The sequence below is a fragment of the Acomys minous genome, assembly GCF_964271855.1.
Source record: "Acomys minous genome assembly, chromosome: 16".
Lineage (NCBI taxonomy): Eukaryota > Metazoa > Chordata > Mammalia > Rodentia > Muridae > Acomys > Acomys minous.
In genome coordinates, this window is record NC_140498.1 from 94800124 (window position 1) to 94817402 (window position 17279).

The window sequence follows — 17279 nt, forward strand, 5'->3', positions numbered from 1 at the left end:
GCTCGCACCAGGGCGGAGCACTCTCGGGAACTTGTTCCCCATTGGATCACGGATAGAAAGAGGCGGGGAAATCCGGGTTTGTTTGAGATTGCCATTGGTCAATGTTCGACCCAATCCGTAAAGGGAGCCTGGGCTCCAGCTCTCTGATTGGCCAGCGGGGAGACGCGCCCGCCTCCGTGGGGGCTCTGCCCTCCGGGATGGAGAAGACCGGGAGCTGCAGCCGTGGTTTCGGCTCACCTGGACGCTGGCCGTGGCAGGTGAGAGGCTGGGCGGCGGGAGGACGGGGCTGCGGACACCCCCGGGCCAGGCGCCCCGGGCCTCGGCTTCAGTTTCCTCCATCTGAGCCGTCAGATCGGTGGTTAGTGTGAGAGAGCTCCCGCGAAGCTTTGAACCCGAGTGGGGTTTTTTATTTTTATTTTTTTTTTGCATTATTTATAACCGTGTGAAACGCACGCGTTCGTACGTCCCACAGAAACGCTTTTGTGAGACTCTGCCTTGCAGAGGTCCTTGTTTAAGTGTGCAACACGGGGTGTAGCAGGTATGTGCTGCGGCCTGGTTTATAACTGTGACGACCGATTGGTTGTGGTCTCCGTGTCCCGGGAAGGTTTTGTGTAAACCTCGCTTTTCCCCACACCGTCAAACACCTGGCCTAACCCACAGAAGGCAAGCACTCCAACACTGGGCCGTGCACTCGGAGGCCATGTCAGTTGTTTGTTTGTTTTTTAATTATTTATATATTTACTTATTTATTAATTATACAGTGTTTTGCTTGCAGGCCAGAGGAGGGTACCAGATCTTATTGTAGATGGTTGTGAGCCACCATGTGGTTGCCGGGAATTGAACTCAGGACCTTTGGAAGAGCAGGCAGTACTCAACCACTGAGCCATCTCTCCAGCCCCGCCATGTCAGTTTTTACTCTCAGTAGGGATAGTCATAAACGCTGGAGCCGAGAACCGACCAGTGCTGAGTGGCCGTCTGTAGTGAAGACGCTGCCTTCCAACTTTGCCAGTCAGCCCGACCCTACTGCTTCCAGCCCTTTGAGTCTCCAGTGTTGCCCCCCACCCATCTAAAGTGTGGGAAACACATTCATGGCAGTTTATGGGGAGTGGAAAGGCTGGGTCTGGACCCAGGTTTTTTTTTTTCATCGTCAGCTGACTAGCTCACTGTACTGTCAGCCTGGTACACAGTGGCGGATGGTGGTCCCTGTTATTTATAATGTCCTGCAGCTGGTTTTCTATAAGACCTCTTCCAGATATTTCCTTTTCTTTCCCTTTCTTTTTGAGACAGAGCTTCTCTCCCTGGCTATCCTGGAACTCACTCTGTAGACGAGGCTGGCCTCAGAGCCACTTTGATCCACCTGCCTGTACCTCCTGAGCGCTGGGATTAAAGGCGCACGCCACTTCGCCCTGCCTTCCTGATGTTTCCAATGACATCTTGGAATCTTTGTTCTTCTCTCTGCTTCTTCCTGTCAGGAGTCTCAGGAGCCATGTTGTCAGAGGTCCTGCTGGTATCTGCTCCGGGGAAAGTCATCCTCCATGGAGAACATGCTGTGGTCCACGGCAAGGTAAAAAACCCCCAGTGCCTGGAGGGATTGGGTACCACGTCTCTCTGACACTCAGTCTGGGGAAGATAAAAGAGAGGCCTGAGGGGTAGACAGGGTGACTCTTCATCCAGACAAACCTTAAGCTGCTAAAGGCCCCACCCAGTACAATAGAAAAGATGGTTTATAAAATCCTACAGGTTGGATGTGGTCACCTAGGAAGCGAGTGTTGGTGAGGAGAAAAGAGCTTGGAGGACGGGACTCCGGGGCAGTCCAGTGTCGAGGAATTGGAGAGGTGGCCTGACAGAGGTGCTGGACACGTGTGTAGGTCATCTGACCCTCAGGCCTAACCCAGGCTATGGTTCCTAGTTTTACAGGAAGGGAAGCTGGGGCTTAGGACAGACTCGGTAACTTGCCCGCTACACTGACATAGTGCTGGGAGTGAGCCTGCGTGCCTCTGAGCCTGAACCTTATATTTTCTCTGTTCACTCCAACTGTCATTCTTTATGGTTTTGTGTGTGTGTGTGTGTGTGTGTGTGTAGGCTAGGAGACAACCCAGATCTCGTTCTTCAGGAGGCACTGAGGCAAGGCTTAGTTGCCATGAGCCTCTCGCCCTCGGGCTTAATGCTTCTGTCCTTTATTCTACAGGTCGCGCTGGCCGTGGCCTTGAACTTGAGGACATTTCTCCTGCTTCGACCGCAGAGCAGTGGGAACGTGAGCCTCAATTTACCAAACATCGGTATTAAGCAGGTCTGGGATGTGGCCCAGCTTCAGCTGGTGGACACGGGCTTTCTTGGTCAGTATGAAGGGGAGCCAGCTGTGGTAAAAGCCTGGCCCCTGAGGAAAGTGGGGTGGGGGGGTCATCGCTCCAGGCTGTCTGTGAGGGGGCCAGAGGATGGACAGCTGTTCCCTTCTGACCCAGAAAATTGGTTTCAATCATTTAGTGTTGCTGTCAGGAAGCAGAGAGAGAAGTGTGGTGCTCGCGCACAGCTCTGTTTCGCCCTGAAGGCTAGAGCCCCGGCCCCTGCATGGCCGACACATTCGGAGGGGGTCCTCCGGCCTCAGCTAAACAAAGCTCTCCAGAAACACCCTCGCAGGCGTGCCCAGAGCTGCCTTTCCTACCGATTCCAAGACCCTGTCGGTACCCACTAGTGAATTCCCAGGACTTGGGAGGCAGAGGCCAGAGGATCAGGAATTCCAGAACAGCTTTAGCTGTGTGGAAAGTTCCAGGCCAGCCTGGACTACTTGAGACCACGTCAAAGAAAGCAGGATGAAAGAGAGCCCAAGGGTTAACTGTCACCGGTGTGAAACGGTGTGTGTGCTTATGTAAGCCAGTGTGTGAATGTGCAGGGAGTCGTCAGGTGACAGGAAGTGGATCAGGAAACCCTCCGACTCTGCTTTGAATGAGGCGTGACGCGCTGGTGCTGTTGTGTAGCTCGTTACTACACGTAGAGCCAGGGCAGGTCAGAGGTGGAGTGCATGCTTAGCAACTTACGCTTGTTACTGCAGCTTCGCCAATACTAAGGAAGCGTGGCTAAAATTCCTTCCCAGGAGGAGCAAAATAACTCCCCCTCCTCCCAAGGCCCCAAGGACAAACCATGGCACAATTCACCAGAGGGAACTCTGGGAAGCCACGGGTTTATTGGGCTCCTTTACACTGCACAGTCAGGGGCTGCCTATGGGAGTGTGGGTGCCCCCCAGAAAGGCCTCCCCAGAAAGTCTTTATGTAGCAGGAATGACGCCTGTCCTGTAGTCATTCTACAGAGACCCCCCCCACCCCAAGTTGTCCCTAGCCTGGGTGCCCAAGCCCCTCCCCAAAGCCACGTGCGTTAAGGCAGCGTTGCATGCGGCAGGTGGTACGAGCTGCTGGATACTCAGGTGAGGGTCCAGTGAGCCTCTCCGCCCCACTGAGGGGTGCAGTCAACAGGCCCAGCGAGGCTTGCAAGGGGGTGCAGTGCAGCTGAACTCCCCAAGATGGCAGTCGCCTGACCCAGAGGACAGTCTGGAGCAACAGACACTTCCAGCTGCTCCAGCTTCCTCAGTGGCAACCCGGGTGTTCTGGCACCAGTCCTTTGGAACTGACGCTGGAGATGAGGAGTTAGGGAGGGGAATCCCTCATCTCGAAAACAGAGTCAGGCCGTGTCAACATCCTAGGGACATGGATGCTTTTCTCTTGGGGTGCCGGTGTCTTCCCTTGTCGTTAGCCCGGGGCTCCTGTGCTGCTGCTGGTGGCGTGGAAAGAGCAGTGGTTACAGCCATTCAGGCTAGTTCCCTTCAGTGAACAGAGTAGCGCCGGCCCCGTGGCCTGCGCTGATGCTAGTTGCTTCCTCTTCTCTGGCTCATGCATTTCTCAGTGAGCCTAGGGCAAGCAGGAAGCCTCCAGGGACTATGAAAGCCTGCACCCAAGCCCTGCCACCTGCCGCTGGAGATGGAAGGGTGGTGACAGCTTTGGTTTGTGGTGTCGCTCAGCAGTGTAGACCAGGCTTAATCCCCAGTAGAAGGAAAGGAGGGGCCATCTTTAGCCAGCATGGCTCTTTTCTACCTGCTGGGCCTTAGAGGTGGTGGTGGTGGTGGTGGTGGCGGCGGCGGCGGCGGCGGCGGTGGTGGCTTTGGTCTTTGTTCTAGTGTGTATGGGTTCCTGGCCCTGCCCCTCTCCTGTGGAGAATTTGTGGAGGTGGTAGGAAATGACTCTATTTTGCAGCAGTTCTCTGGATGCCTTTGGGTCCGCCCCACCCCCATCTGTCCTGTTCCCACCACCCCCTCTGCAGCTCAGAGCCTCTGGGGCTTGCTTTCCATGGCATCAGGTACTTGCTAGGGCAGAATGTTCCCTGAGGACCAGCAACTGCTTTTCTTTTATTTATTTATTTATTTTTCTCCTTTATTAATTTATTCTTGTTACATCTCAATGGTTATCCCATCCCTTGTATCCTCCCATTCTTCCCCCCCTCCCATTTTCCCCTTATTCCCCTCCCCTATGACTGTTCCTGAGGGGGATTACCTCCCCCTGTATATGCTCATAGGGTATCAAGTCTCTTCTTGGTAGCAACTGCTTTTCTAAGTCAGTGTCTGAAGCAGCAACAGCCAGGCAGAGCAGCTCCTGGCCAAGAGCACACAACCCCACTGAAGGGGCTGGATACGTCTCCTCATGCCAGGGGCAGGGGCACGCGTGTGACCTGGCTGAGGGCTGCTGTGGGGACCCAGCAGGATGAGAGGTGGCACCAGGCCCTCTTGGGCACTGGTTTCCTCCTTTCGGGGTCTGGCACTTCCTCCACATAGTACCAGGCAGAGTGAACAGGTGCTGGGCCATGAGCCGAGTGTGTGAGCCAAGGTGTGTAAGCCGAGTGTGTGAGCCAAGGTGTGTAAGCCGAGTGTGGTCTCCACCAGGAGTCCCCAGAGTAGCTGCGATCATTGCTTATTTTACGGCCATGACGGTGGAGGCTAAAGGCCGCACCCCCATCATGGGTACGGAAAGGACCCTGACACAGGCCTCTAAACTGAGAGACTGGTCTGGCTCCATCCCGGGGCCCTGCAGTGTTGGGTTCTCCTTGACCCCTTGGTTTGGCCCTTTAGAACGTGTCATCCGTCTATTCAGCACAAGTGCACTGCACCTGAGGCACCGAGAGCTCTCCTAACAGCCCACCCCGCTCCATTCCACCTGCTGGCACGAGGGATGCTGAGGGCGGCTGGTCAGACTTGCTCAGCCTCCTCACAGAGAACGGTGGCCCAGGCTCCTGTGTGGCGCTGGGAAAACCTGTGGCCTTGGCTTTGCCTGCTGCACAGCAGCCCTCCACATTCTCCCACCCTCACCCCACCCCAGGCGTGTGTGTGTGTGTGTGTGTGTGTGTGTGTGTGTGTGTGTGTGTATGTGTGTGTGTATGTGTGTGTGTGTGTGTGTGTGTGTATGTGTGTGTGTGTGTATGTGGGTGTGTGTGTATGTGTGTGTGTATGTGTGTGTGTGTATGTGTGTGTGTGTGTGTATGTGTGTGTGTGTGTATGTGTGTGTGTGCGTGTATGTGTGTGTGTGTGTGTGTGTGTGTGTGCTCGCACGTGCCGAGGATGGGACTCTGGCGCATGCTGGGCCCTCAGGGGCCTTACACCTGAACCATGAGAGGTACTTACGTATTAACTTCCTGCTTCCTCTGATTTGGTTTTGAAGGCTGAAAGGTAAAATGTAGCTTGTGTGCATAGCATGTGTTCAGACGACTGGTCAAGCACTTGGTGTGGGCCAGGAGTTGTGCATGCCTGCTCTTTGTCTCTACAGCAGCCCCTGCAGAGGCGCTGTTGTTTTCCCCACTTTACCAGGGTTCAGAGACAGTAAGCCACTCAGCTAAGCACCATGTGTGCATCGAGGGGCACAGTCAAGACCCACACCCATGGGTGCCTTCCCCCCAAGCTGCAAGTGACGGGTACACAGGGCCGTAATGCTGGGACCCTGCTGATCCCCATGCTGATCCCAGCGTGCTCTGCGGTTTATAACCGCTCCTGTTTGTTTGCCTGTGTGACAGAGCAAGGTGATGTGCCAGCACCCACCCCAGAGCACCTGGAGAAGATAAAGAAGGTGGCCGGCCTCCCCGAGGACTGTGTCGGCAACGAGGGCCTGGCCGTGCCTGCCTTCCTCTACCTGTACCTGGCTATCTGCCGGAAGCAGAGGTGTGTGCGTGGTCCTGGGAGTCCCTGTGCCTTGTGGGTCTCCAGGGATGATGGCCGTAGGCTGTCCTCACAGGGTGGCAGTGGCCCGGGTGAGAGGCTCCCCCTCTTTATTCCTGGGGAAGCAGAGCCTCCGGAGATAGACACCCTGAAGACCGTTTAGCCAGTTAGACCGGAGCACGGTGACAGGAATAGCTCAAGGAACCCTGTGCTGCGCCCTCAGCCGCCTCAGCTTTGGTGCAGTGCTTCAGGGTGACCTCTTTGTGGTGTGCGGGGGAGGTCAGCAGAGTGAAGCCTGTGTCCACTTGCCTCTTTGCAGAGAGACCTGGGGAGCAGGTGCCTCGGGCATGACAGCACCTGAGACAGCAGCACAGGGCAGGCGCTCCAGTGTGAGCTCCAGAAGCTAGGAGCAGGCCGCTTGCCCTCTCTGGGCTCAACTTCCTCATTTGTTTTGTTTTTTTTGAGACAGGGTTTCTCTGTGTAGCCTTGGCTGTCCTGGACTCGCTTTTTTGTAGACCAGGCTGGCCTCAAACTCACAGCGATCCGCCTGCTTCTGCATCCCAAGTGCTGGGATTAAAGGCATGCGCCACCATGCCCGGCTTCACCTTCCCCGTTTGAAATGCATGCATATTGAAAAAGCACCAAGCTCTGGGATAATGAGCCTTAATGAGCCTAACGAGCAAGCCTGGCACGGAGATTGTCGTGGTTGCTATGACCATTTCCTCAGGCTGGAAGTGGTGGCTCATGCCCATGACCCCAGCACTCAGGAGACTGGTCCAGCAAGACGGCACCAGGGCCCCAAACTGATTTCCAAGACAGGCTGCAGTGGGAGACCTTGTCTCAAACAGACAAACAAAACACACCAAGTAGGGCTGGGGATGTGGCTATAGTGCTTACCTAGCATGTGTGAACCCCTAGACTCTGTACCCAGTGCCATATAAAACCTGGGGTGCTGGTGCATACTTGGGATCCCAGCACCTGGGGAATGGAGGCTGTATGACCAGAAGATCAGAGCTATCCTTATCTGTGTAGAAACCGTGAAGTCGACCTAGGCCTCACAAGACCCTCCAAAATGGCATGTTAATTAGTATATATAATTTTCTCAAGATACAGTAAGGAGTATATTTAAAATGGTGACATGGCATGGCAGGCATGCTCTATGCAGTAGTTTTGGGTTTTTTGTTTTTGCTTTTCTTGTTATTGTTGTTTTGAGACATGTAGTACTGGCTGGTCTGGAACTCACTGTGTAGCCAGGCTGGCTTGGAACTCACAGAGATCTACCTCTCCCTGCCCCCTCGAGTCACCTCGAGTTGCCAACACCCTGTGGGGATGTGTTCCCATCACGGGTCCAGATGCTCAGTCAGCCCCTCCCCCGATGTCTGTTTCTGGCCCGGGTCCTGTTGGCACTTCATACCTGTTAACGGAGCCATGCTTTGCGCCTGGTGCATTTCAGGGCACTCCCGAGCCTGGACATCACGGTGTGGTCGGAACTGCCCCCAGGGGCAGGCTTGGGCTCCAGTGCCGCCTACTCCGTGTGTTTGGCAGCCGCCCTGTTGACTGCCTGTGAGGAGGTCACCAACCCCCTCAAGGACCGGGGCTCCGTCAGCAGGTAAGGACTGTCCCTGTCCTGCTCGCTGTCCTTCCTGTGATGAGCAGTCAGCAGCGCTGCGGCTTGGAACACCGCTGTACACATCTGCTCTGCATGAGATCTGGAGGCGGCTCACATCCTCTTCCTGCACAGCGAGCCCCCTCTCCACTTGAGCCTTCTCCCCTTAGTCTTTTCTTCTTTTTTCTTTCTTTTTTAAAATAATGATGTCTTGCTATGTAGCCTAGGTTGGTCTTTAACTCGTAATCCTCCTGCATCAGCCTTCCAGATGTTGGGGTTCCAGGTGTGCAGCACTGTACCTGGCCAGTGCGTCTTTAATTGAAGCTCCTCACGGTGTGTCAGATACAGATACAGATACAGATCTGTGCAGTCCTCACAGGGCACACAAGAAAAGACCCCAAGGCAGCAGCTGCTTCAGCAGGAGGTCAGGCTGGGCGCTGCCCACACTTGGCAGCTGTGGGCGTAGTAGCCTGTTTCAGGCCACCGTCCCCAGGCATTGCCCAGCAGAGCTGTACAGAGCACACAGCTGCCTCTGGCTGCACAGATGAGAGAGGTGAGGGAACAGCCTGAGGACTGGAGTGGCAGGTGGGGTCCGACTAGCCCCCAGCACCCTGCACAAAACCCCGCTCAGCCCTGCCAGCGCAAGGGGAAGGGGATGTCCAGGAGGAGCCGGTCTGAGGGCAGGGAGCGGTGGGCTGCTCTTCCAAGTTCCCGCTAGTGTTTTGCTTTGGTCGTGTGCTGGCACTGAGCCCAGCCCGTTCCACAGGAGGGAATCCAGAGGTGACTGGTGCCCACCGTGGACCCACAATGGTGGTGTGTTTGTTTGTTCTGAGGCAGGGCCTCACACTATCACTGTGGCTGCCTCAGCCTCAGTTGCAGGAGCAAGCCACCATGGACCCTTGTTCCCCCGACAACTCCAGCTACAGTGGTCACACAGGGAGCAGTGGCCTCACCTCTGCTCGCCCTTCCTGAGACAGGCCTGGTTTAGGAGCTGGCACATGAGCTGAGGTTGTCACCTCGTGTCACATGTAGATACAGGCCTGCCCCCAGCCATACATGACCTGGCTCAGAAGACAGTGAAGTCAAGCACTCTATCCCTGAGGCGAGTGGGGCCCTGAGGTTACGTAAGAAGTCCAGAGTCGGCCAGCTAATGAGAGCACAGCACACGGGGAAGCTGAAGCCCAGGCTGCTCCCACCGCGCTGCAGGGTGGCTTTCTTATGGAGGAAGGGAAGAAAGGCTCCTGTCATCTTGGCCTGTGCGTTCTGTGCTCAGTCACCTCAGCCCCCGGACGTTGGGTAGCCCTGTGCTAGTAGCAAGTACAGCCTGCAGACGCTTCCTTGTGCTGGCCAAGGTGACCCCAGCCCTAACTCTGTGTGCCCAGGTGGCCTGAGGAGGACCTGGAGTTGATTAACCAGTGGGCCTTCAAGGGGGAGAAAGTGATCCATGGGAACCCCTCTGGCGTGGACAATGCCGTCAGCACCTGGGGTAGGTGTGTTTGGTGGGGGGTGGGGGTGCCCTGGCTCTCTCAGCTTAGGATGGGCAGAGTTACTGGCTTCTGAGGAAAGGGGTGCGTATTCCTGTCCCAGGCAGCGGGAGACCTGTCGCTGTGGAGTTGGCCAACCACCTAAGCAGCCTTCCACCCTGACAGAGCACTTGCTGGCAGGCCTGGCCACTGAGCCCTGGGCCTTAGCCTCAGGACACCAGGCAGCTCAGAAGGCCAAGGTATGGAGGGCCTTTGTACCTTTTGGGTCCTCCACAGCTGAAGCTGAAATGGGTGGGTGTGTCATTCAGCCTGGCATGTCATGGGCCCACACTGACCTCACACTGTCCCAGAATGCAAATCTGTGCCTTAACCCTTGGTGATAGCCACTGTCCCTCCTCTTTTTAGGAGGAGCCCTGCGCTACCAGCAAGGGAAGATAACGTCTTTGAAGAGGTAATTTGGGTCCTATTGCTGTGCCGTTGTGAGGGGTGGTGTCCTTGTGTCCCCTTCCTGCTGTGACCGTGTCACACGCAGTGTGAGGCTTGGGGCACAGTGAAGCTGGTTTGACCATTGTCTGTCCCCTTCCTGCTCACTCTCCATTGTCACTAAAGGTGAACGTCACATGTGGCTACCCTTCCCCTTGAGGTGCAGCTGGTCTGCAGACCCCTGGCTGCCCACTGTCTGTCCACGTAGTAACCTTTAGGCTCTCCTTCCTTTTCCTGATGGCACTTCCCGGGGACCAGGAACGTAGACACACCTCTGGGCTGTTCCCAGCAGCTCTCGCTGGGCACGAGGGCAGGGATAGAGAAGTATGGAAGCCAGCAGAGCACAAAGACGGGTGTTGTGGGGACCAGCGAGGGTTGGCGGGGCTGGAGCCCACAGCGGGAGGCTCCCGCAAGGCCCAGGCTTGGCAGCTCGTGGTCAGCTGTGCAGACAGAACACTGGCACCCAGTGCCTTTGCCATTAGTGGAAAGGTTGGGCACAGGGATTAAATCATGGCACGTAGAGTGGGCCAAGTGGTGGATTAAGTGTTGGAGAGGGTCACTAGCACCTTCTTGCCTTCCTCACCCATGGTGGTTGTCACAGACAGGCACCAGGGCCTAGGGCACTAGCACAGTCAATCACTTCATTAGGAGCTCATGGTGCTGCCCCTACCCCACTCGGCTTTGGGTCCGTCAACATTGAGACTGGATACTTCCCCAAGATGCTAGCTGTCCTGTATGTCACAAGGCGTTCAGCCTGTGCCTGGCTTGATGCCCACAGCACCCCTCAGCAGTGATGGCCACAAAAAGTGCCCTCAGTGAAAGCTGACTGGATGGGGCTCCTGAGGGCCTCTGATGAGGTAACACCTGGGTAGGAGTCATACGCTGTGAGGGCAGAGCAGTGCCAAGGTCCTGAGGCTGGCGTACAACCGCGGCGAGGAGGCCAGACCCCGGTGACATGGGTGGCAGCCCCTGGGCAGCAAGCCTTTGGCAGAGGCTGTGTGAGGATGGAGATGTGATCCCTAAGCTACCCACTGCCGCCGAGCCAGCCCCGCCTTCAGCCATGGCACCATTCCATACAAAACACCTTATTTGTGGTATGACTCAGGTCCACCCTCGCTCAACACGGTCCTGTTGAGTGACAGCATTCTTGAAAGGGTAGAGAAAAGCCAGTGCTGCTTTTAGAAAGTTTAAAAGGGCACACACCATCCTCTGGGATGGGAATCAGTGCCCCTTTCCCGGACTTCTTCACCTCTGCTGGATCTTAAAACTTTTTCGGACAGTGTTTCTCTGTAGCCTTGGCTGTCCTGGACTCGCTTTGTAGATCAAGCTGGCCTAGAACTCACAGAGATCCACCTGCCTCTGCCTCCCGAGTGCTGGGATTAAAGACGTGCGCCACTACGCCTGGTCCTTTTTTTTTTTTTCACTTATTTTTATTTTATGTGCATTGGTGTTTAGCCTGCATGTATGCCTATGGGTGTCAGATCTTGGAGTTACAGACAGTTGTGAGCTGCCATGTGGGTGCTGGGAATTGAACCAGGGTCCTCTGGAAGAGCTCTCAGTGCTCTTGACCACTGAGCCATCTCTCCAGCCCTTGATCTTAAGTCTTAAAATGTAAAGATAGCGAATAAAAGTGCTCCACGGCCTCCAGCTGTCTCACGGGAGCCTTCCAGGCTCTCCGCCTCCATCCCTGCCCACAGCTCTCTGAAGGGCAGAGTGGATGGCAAGAAAGGGCGCTGGTTCCTCCAGAGGCCGTGAGGACAGTTGGCATTGTACAGTTCCCCTAGGGCTGAGCTGGGGGTCCGAGTGGGGGTGGGGTCCAGCTGACAGCCGCCTCGGGTGCCTGCTCCCTTCTCCACAGCAGCTGTGGCTTTGGCTCCTCGCAGCCATAGCTGGGTTCCTACCTGGATCGCCGCTCTGGGCTCTGTAGAGCAAGCTCATGGGTGGGAGGTGGGGCTGGCCTCCTCTGTAGCCTGCCTGCCTGCCTCCCACACAGACCAGCAGGAGAGCAAGCAACCCAAAGCTAGAAATCCTAATTCCATCGTGGTGCTGAAGAGTTTATGGGTGGCAGAGCATTTCAGGTTTCACGTTTTAGACCGAGGACGGTCAGCAATTGATGTCTCTGCAGACAGCCCTGAGTTCCCGGAACCTTGAGGTCTGGAGCATTTCTGCAGAAGGGTGGCTATCTCTCACCTGTGCCCCCTCCCTTCATCCCACCTAAGCTTGAGAGGGTTGGGCACCCCTGAACCTTGGGCCCTCCCTGCACTCTGACGTAGTCACTTTGAACTTATAACTCAATGAGGGGTCGTGACCTGCTACCTCCAGGCTCAGCATGTGCTGCTCTGCCCCAACCTTTGCCCCTGGTGGTCTTTATCCCTCCTCAGTCCTTATACCTCATGACGTGCAGTCTTAGAAAACCTCCTTCCTCACCTCCCTGCCCTCTAGTCCCTAGACTAAGCGGGCATCCCCCGTGTGCCGTCCACGTGACACACCTCGCTGGGCCTGGCTCCTCCACCCTGCCTTCTTGTCTCACTGCAGGCTCCCGGCTCTGCAGATCCTGCTCACCAACACCAAGGTCCCACGAAGTACCAAGGCCCTTGTGGCTATCGTCAGAAGCAGGCTAACCAAGGTGCTCCTGCAGGGAGGGGTGCTGTGCATGTGGGGGGCGGGGCAGGGAAACATGAGAAGGCAGTATGGGCAGAAAGCAAGGTGCTAGCTGTGGCCAGAGCCAGGGCAGGGATCCCTTTAGTCCCACTGGCTTTATGGCAAGGATCTCCTGTCAGGGCAGCAGCCGGACGAAGGCCAGGCCAGTGGAGATCCCCTGAGGCCTGGTGTAGTGGTGTCCCATCGCTTCAGCAGGGTCTGCCCTCCCCCTGGCCTTAGACCTCACATTCTGCCCACCTTCCTTCCCTGCAGTTCCCTGAGATTGTGGCCCCGCTCTTGACCTCAATTGATGCAATATCCCTGGAGTGCGAGCGCGTGCTAGGAGAGATGGTGGCAGCGCCGGTTCCGGAACATTACCTTGTACTAGAAGTAAGCCTGCTTGAGGAAACCCTGTGCTGCCCCCCCCCATCCTCAGTTTGCCCAGGGCCCTGAGCATGTGTGTGCCCGTGTGGGTAAGCGTGTCCTCCCTAGGAGCCTGGCACACTGAGGCCCTGTGGGCAGGTGTGGGTCATGAGGCTGAGGCGCAGTCCACGTGGGCAGGCATTTTATCTCGCTGAGTCCCATCCCCTGTTGGTCCTGGGGAGATGCCTCCCTTCCTAGTTCCCACTGTGTGCTGGCTGCGGGTGGCCACTCAGCAGCCACCTGCCACTTGCGGCCAAGCAGAACCTGAAGTCACACCCTTCGTGTAATTTTAGTATGGCACCCGAGACCCCGAGACCCCGAGACCTGAGCAGGCCCGAGCCTGAATTCTCGTTCTCTTTCATTCACTGCCTGCTGGTGGCCTCACTGGGGTGTCACAAGCTTATTTCAGTTCCAGGGTCTCCTGTTCCCAGTGCCCATGTGCCACCAGCTCGGAGAGCCAAAGGCTCCCTCTCACACAGACACGGGCCATCTGGTCTGGTAAATCAGGCTGTTGGGAAAAAGCCATCTGGCTTCTCTCAAAGTACAAGGGGACCTAGCAGCCCCTGGCTGGAGCAGCTGAGCAGCCACAGTCCTGTGAAGGTGCAGGCAGGGTCCCCTCCACATGGCCCTGGGCACTCCTGCTTTGCCCAGCCTTCAGCACTGTCCCATAACCTCTGCCCCTCCTGCTGTCCCAAAGTGCAGCAAGCACCAAAGCGGCCTCTCAGGGTCACTCTTACACCTGGCTGGCCTGGAACTCACTCTGTAGCCCTGCCTCTGATGTGCATCACCACACTCAGAACCACTCAGACTTATGCTGAGCACCTACTGTGTGCTGCACACAGGCCTCCGTATAACCAGGAGCCTCTGTCCTCGTTTCCCAGGCCCTCGCCTGCCGTCCCCAAGCCCTGCTCCCCACTTCTCGGTTTCTTCCACGTTCAGAGTCGCAGACCTGAGTAGGAAAGTAATAAAGATAGACAACTGCTCACGTGCACCCTGTCGAGCCCCGAGGATGCTGGGGAGCAGCACGCAGGTTACATAGCATGGGTATTTTTGGCTGCCACAGCTGCTGAAGTGCACAGCTCCGTTCTTGGACAGTTTTGCACGTGAACCAGCGAGCTATTCTCTCGTGTCATAGTCTGTCATCTGATCCTTGACAGATTTTGGATCAGAATGTGACAGGTGTCTGGAACCTGCCTTGACAACATGACACCTGGAGCTCAGGCATACAGACAGGCCCCAGAAGTCTCTGCACGCAGCCCGGGGCTCGTGAAAGGCACCCAGGGCTGCCACCAGGCTACACTGCCTATCTGTTCATTTGTCAGAGTGCCAGTGAGCGGGGCAGCCCCGAGAAAGACCGCCTGGCTGAGTTGCCTCAGTGATGAGCGGCCCTCAGTGCACAGCCGTCCTGAGCTCTGAGCAGAGCCCTGACAGCACAGGCCACACCAGTCCCCTGAGCAAGAGGAGGCATCTGAAATGCCAAGGGCACTCTTGCAAGCACAACACTCCTGGCACTGACTCGGTACCTTACGAGATGGGTGGCCTCAGACAGGATTTTCACCCCTGGCCCTCAGTGTCCCCACATATAAAATATGGTGATGGTAACACAGAGTGTTTGCAGAGCAGACATTGTGCAAAAGTCCTTCCCTTCACACAGCCAGGAGAGGTCAGACCTCACACCTTTTCTCTTCACGGGAAATGAAGGACCCTGCCTCAGGGCTGAGAAGGGCAGAGGAGCCTCGCCTGCACAGGCCTGCCTGAGTCCCAGGCTCAGGAGGGACCACAGAGCCTGGCTGGCTGCCTCTCTCTGGCACGCAGTGTGTACCCAGCATCCAGCAAAAGGCAAACAGAGCCTGCCTTTAGCATCTTAGCCACATGCGGCTTGTTGGTCCTTGGCAAGCAGCAATTTTATTGCACATAATTGAAGAAACCTAGATAAATATTTAGCTATTTTCTCACTCATGACCTTGCTGGAGTGACAACATGGTTCTTTTTCTGAAAACGGGCCCAGGAGGCAGCAGAGTGGCATATTGTCAGAGCCATATTTTCTTGCAAATGGCAAATCTGTCCCCTCTAGCCTTTATCGGAAAAGGAAGTGTCTCCTAAGTGAGGACCAGGGGGCGTGGTTTCAGGCATAGCTTGACGCTGCTGCTCTGTGGCTAGGAGCCTTTCATGTGACCTCTGACCACATGGCAAGGGGAGAGGTTTGGTGGCCAATGACTGAAATCAATTAGTTTTATCATTCAAGTAGGCCCCACCACCTGCTTGGCCAGCTCAGTCCTGGCCTCAGTGGCAGGAGCATGAACTTGGCTCCATTCATCTAAGTCCCACAGAGAGAACGTGAGCTGTCCCACATCAGCCACTACCAGGTGGACAGGAGACACGGGGCGGGGCAGAAGGCTCACCTTGGTGGATCAGTCAGGAAGAGATGACGCCTTTTCCAGGAGCTGATGGACATGAATCAGCATCATCTGAATGCCCTCGGCGTGGGCCACGCCTCCCTGGACCAGCTCTGCCAGGTTACGGCAGCACACGGCCTGCACAGCAAGCTGACAGGTGCTGGTGGCGGCGGATGTGGCATCACCCTCCTGAAGCCAGGTACAGGGTGTGGGGCTTGGGAGGTGGTTGCTAGCTTGGCCTGTGTTGGAAGGTCCACTGGAGACTCCCATGGAAAGGGAGGAGGCTTGAGCCCTGCTCTGTGGCCTCGGGCAAGTGAATTCACCTCCCTGTGCCCTTGTTTCCTCTGGGAGACCGAGGGCGGTGGCAGGTGGGCTGCTCCTGCTGCCTCCCATCCCCTCGCTCCCACCCCACTCTTGTTCGCCGTGCAGCAGGTATGGGCTTGACCTGGTGGCAGAGTGAAATGGCCGTGCTCGCTAGCCCCTGGGCCTGAGGGAAGGGAGCCCCACACCTGACAGGATGTGAGGGGTTCTTGCTGCAGGCACATGGTAGGCATCCAGTGATAGCACCCACCTCTGCCCTCTCCTCTGGCCTTCTGCCTGCCCTCCTGCTCTCTCTCATCGCCTCCCCCTCCCCCCACGTCCTCACTTTGTACAGCCCCCCGTTTCCCGAGTCCCTTGCTCTCAGGAGTGGCTTCTGGCTTCGCGGAGGACAGTGCTCTCCCTCTAGGAGGCCTTGAGTGGTGGGCAGACTGTGAGGCAATGCTTTAAGAACATGCCCAGTGTACCAGTGCTGGTCAGGCACAGGTTGTGGGGGGCAGTGTCAGCCCCATTCCCAGATAGGGAAACTGAGGCCTATGCACAGCAAGGCTTGCCCAGGTGACTGAAGCCCTTGAGGGGCCTGTGGGGCTTAGCATATGAGCCTTGGAAGTCATGAGATGCGCAGCAGTCGAGCCTTACCCCAGGGCTGGGGGCATCTGCTGAGTGCTGTCCCTGAGGGCTGACTGCCTTGCCTTCCCAGGTCTAGAGCGAGCCAAGGTGGAGGCTGCCAAGCAGGCCCTAACCGGCTGCGGGTTCGACTGTTGGGAGACCAGCATTGGAGCACCTGGGGTCTCCGTGCACTCAGCCGACTCCGTAGATGACCCTGTCCGACAAGCCCTGGGCCTCTGACACTGTGGTGCTGCCAAGAAGTCTCTCACTGGAGTATCTGGGACGGAAGTTGGCGTCTGTGCTGGCCACTGACGCCTTTCCTGCTGTGGCACCTTCTTGCCTCCGAGAGGCACCACTTCCGTGGCCACCTGTACTCTGTTTGGCATTTTTGGAGCCAAACAGGCATCCTAAGAGTTGTGGGGTCTCCTGAGGTGGTAGGCTGGTACGGAAGGCCTTCACCCTAGACCCCTCATTGGCGCATCTGCCTGGGCCTGGCCTCCATCTGCCTCACACAGACTCTTGGCTCCTAGCCATGCGCTGTTCTGTCCAGGCATTGACGGCTCCTTGGGTACTACCTGCCCAGTGGCTCCCGTCTGCTGCTCCCTCAGGGATCGGCAGCTGAGCAAGGCGTGCTGACTGTTCTGTCTCCATGTGTACTTCTGGGTAAGCTGCCTGTGGGGGAAATAAAAAGAGATTGTATGAGCAAAGCCTTGGGCCCTGGGGAAGGCAGGGCTGGTGATAAGACGCCCGTTGTTTTTGCTCTGTAGCTCAGGGAGGGAGTTTTCCTAGGTAGCCCTTCCTGGATAGGGATGGGGACTTGTCTGCCTCAGTCACAGCACAGAGCGTGGCTACCGTGAGTACCCACCAGTGCCCATGGCTCTGAAACCTTGGGGATGACTTAATGGCCTGGGACATCCCTTCCTTCTCATGTCAACTGGCTAAGTGCCCCTCCTCCATGCTCCTGGAATGGCAGGGCTCCCCCAGAACCTGGTGAACTATAGTGCCTCACCCACAGAACCTCTGGGAGCCTGGGTCCCTGTAAAGATGGGCTGGGCTAAGTTGAGTGCAGTTCAGATAACTCGGTGTGTGTTTGCCCTCAGCCGCTAGGGGGCAGCTGGTGCCTTTCCCAGCAC

General features: G+C 56.5%; 1 protein-coding gene across 1 annotated transcript; it reads left to right on the forward strand.

Moving 5' to 3' along the window:
- Positions 1 to 107: 107 nt before the first annotated feature.
- MVK (mevalonate kinase) lies at positions 108 to 16853 on the forward strand. The gene is made up of 11 exons (XM_084761430.1): positions 108 to 257; positions 1473 to 1564; positions 2189 to 2336; positions 6046 to 6190; positions 7641 to 7796; positions 9176 to 9279; positions 9683 to 9728; positions 12296 to 12386; positions 12674 to 12790; positions 15265 to 15418; positions 16238 to 16853. Exons 2-11 carry the CDS (start codon positions 1487 to 1489, stop codon positions 16384 to 16386), a joined length of 1188 nt encoding a protein of 395 aa, XP_084617556.1. The 5' UTR covers positions 108 to 257; positions 1473 to 1486; the 3' UTR covers positions 16387 to 16853.
- Positions 16854 to 17279: the final 426 nt, after the last annotated feature.

What these genes read in the sequence shown, in the direction of transcription:
- MVK (XM_084761430.1), top strand. Translation starts at nt 1,487, where the DNA reads ATGTTGTCAGAGGTCCTGCTGGTATCTGCTCCGGGGAAAGTCATCCTC. An exon ending in GCTATCTGCCGGAAGCAGAG is followed by an intron (nt 6,191 to 7,640) that starts GTGTGTGCGTGG and finishes GGTGCATTTCAG; the next exon opens with GGCACTCCCGAGCCTGGACA. An exon ending in AACATTACCTTGTACTAGAA is followed by an intron (nt 12,791 to 15,264) that starts GTAAGCCTGCTT and finishes CGCCTTTTCCAG; the next exon opens with GAGCTGATGGACATGAATCA.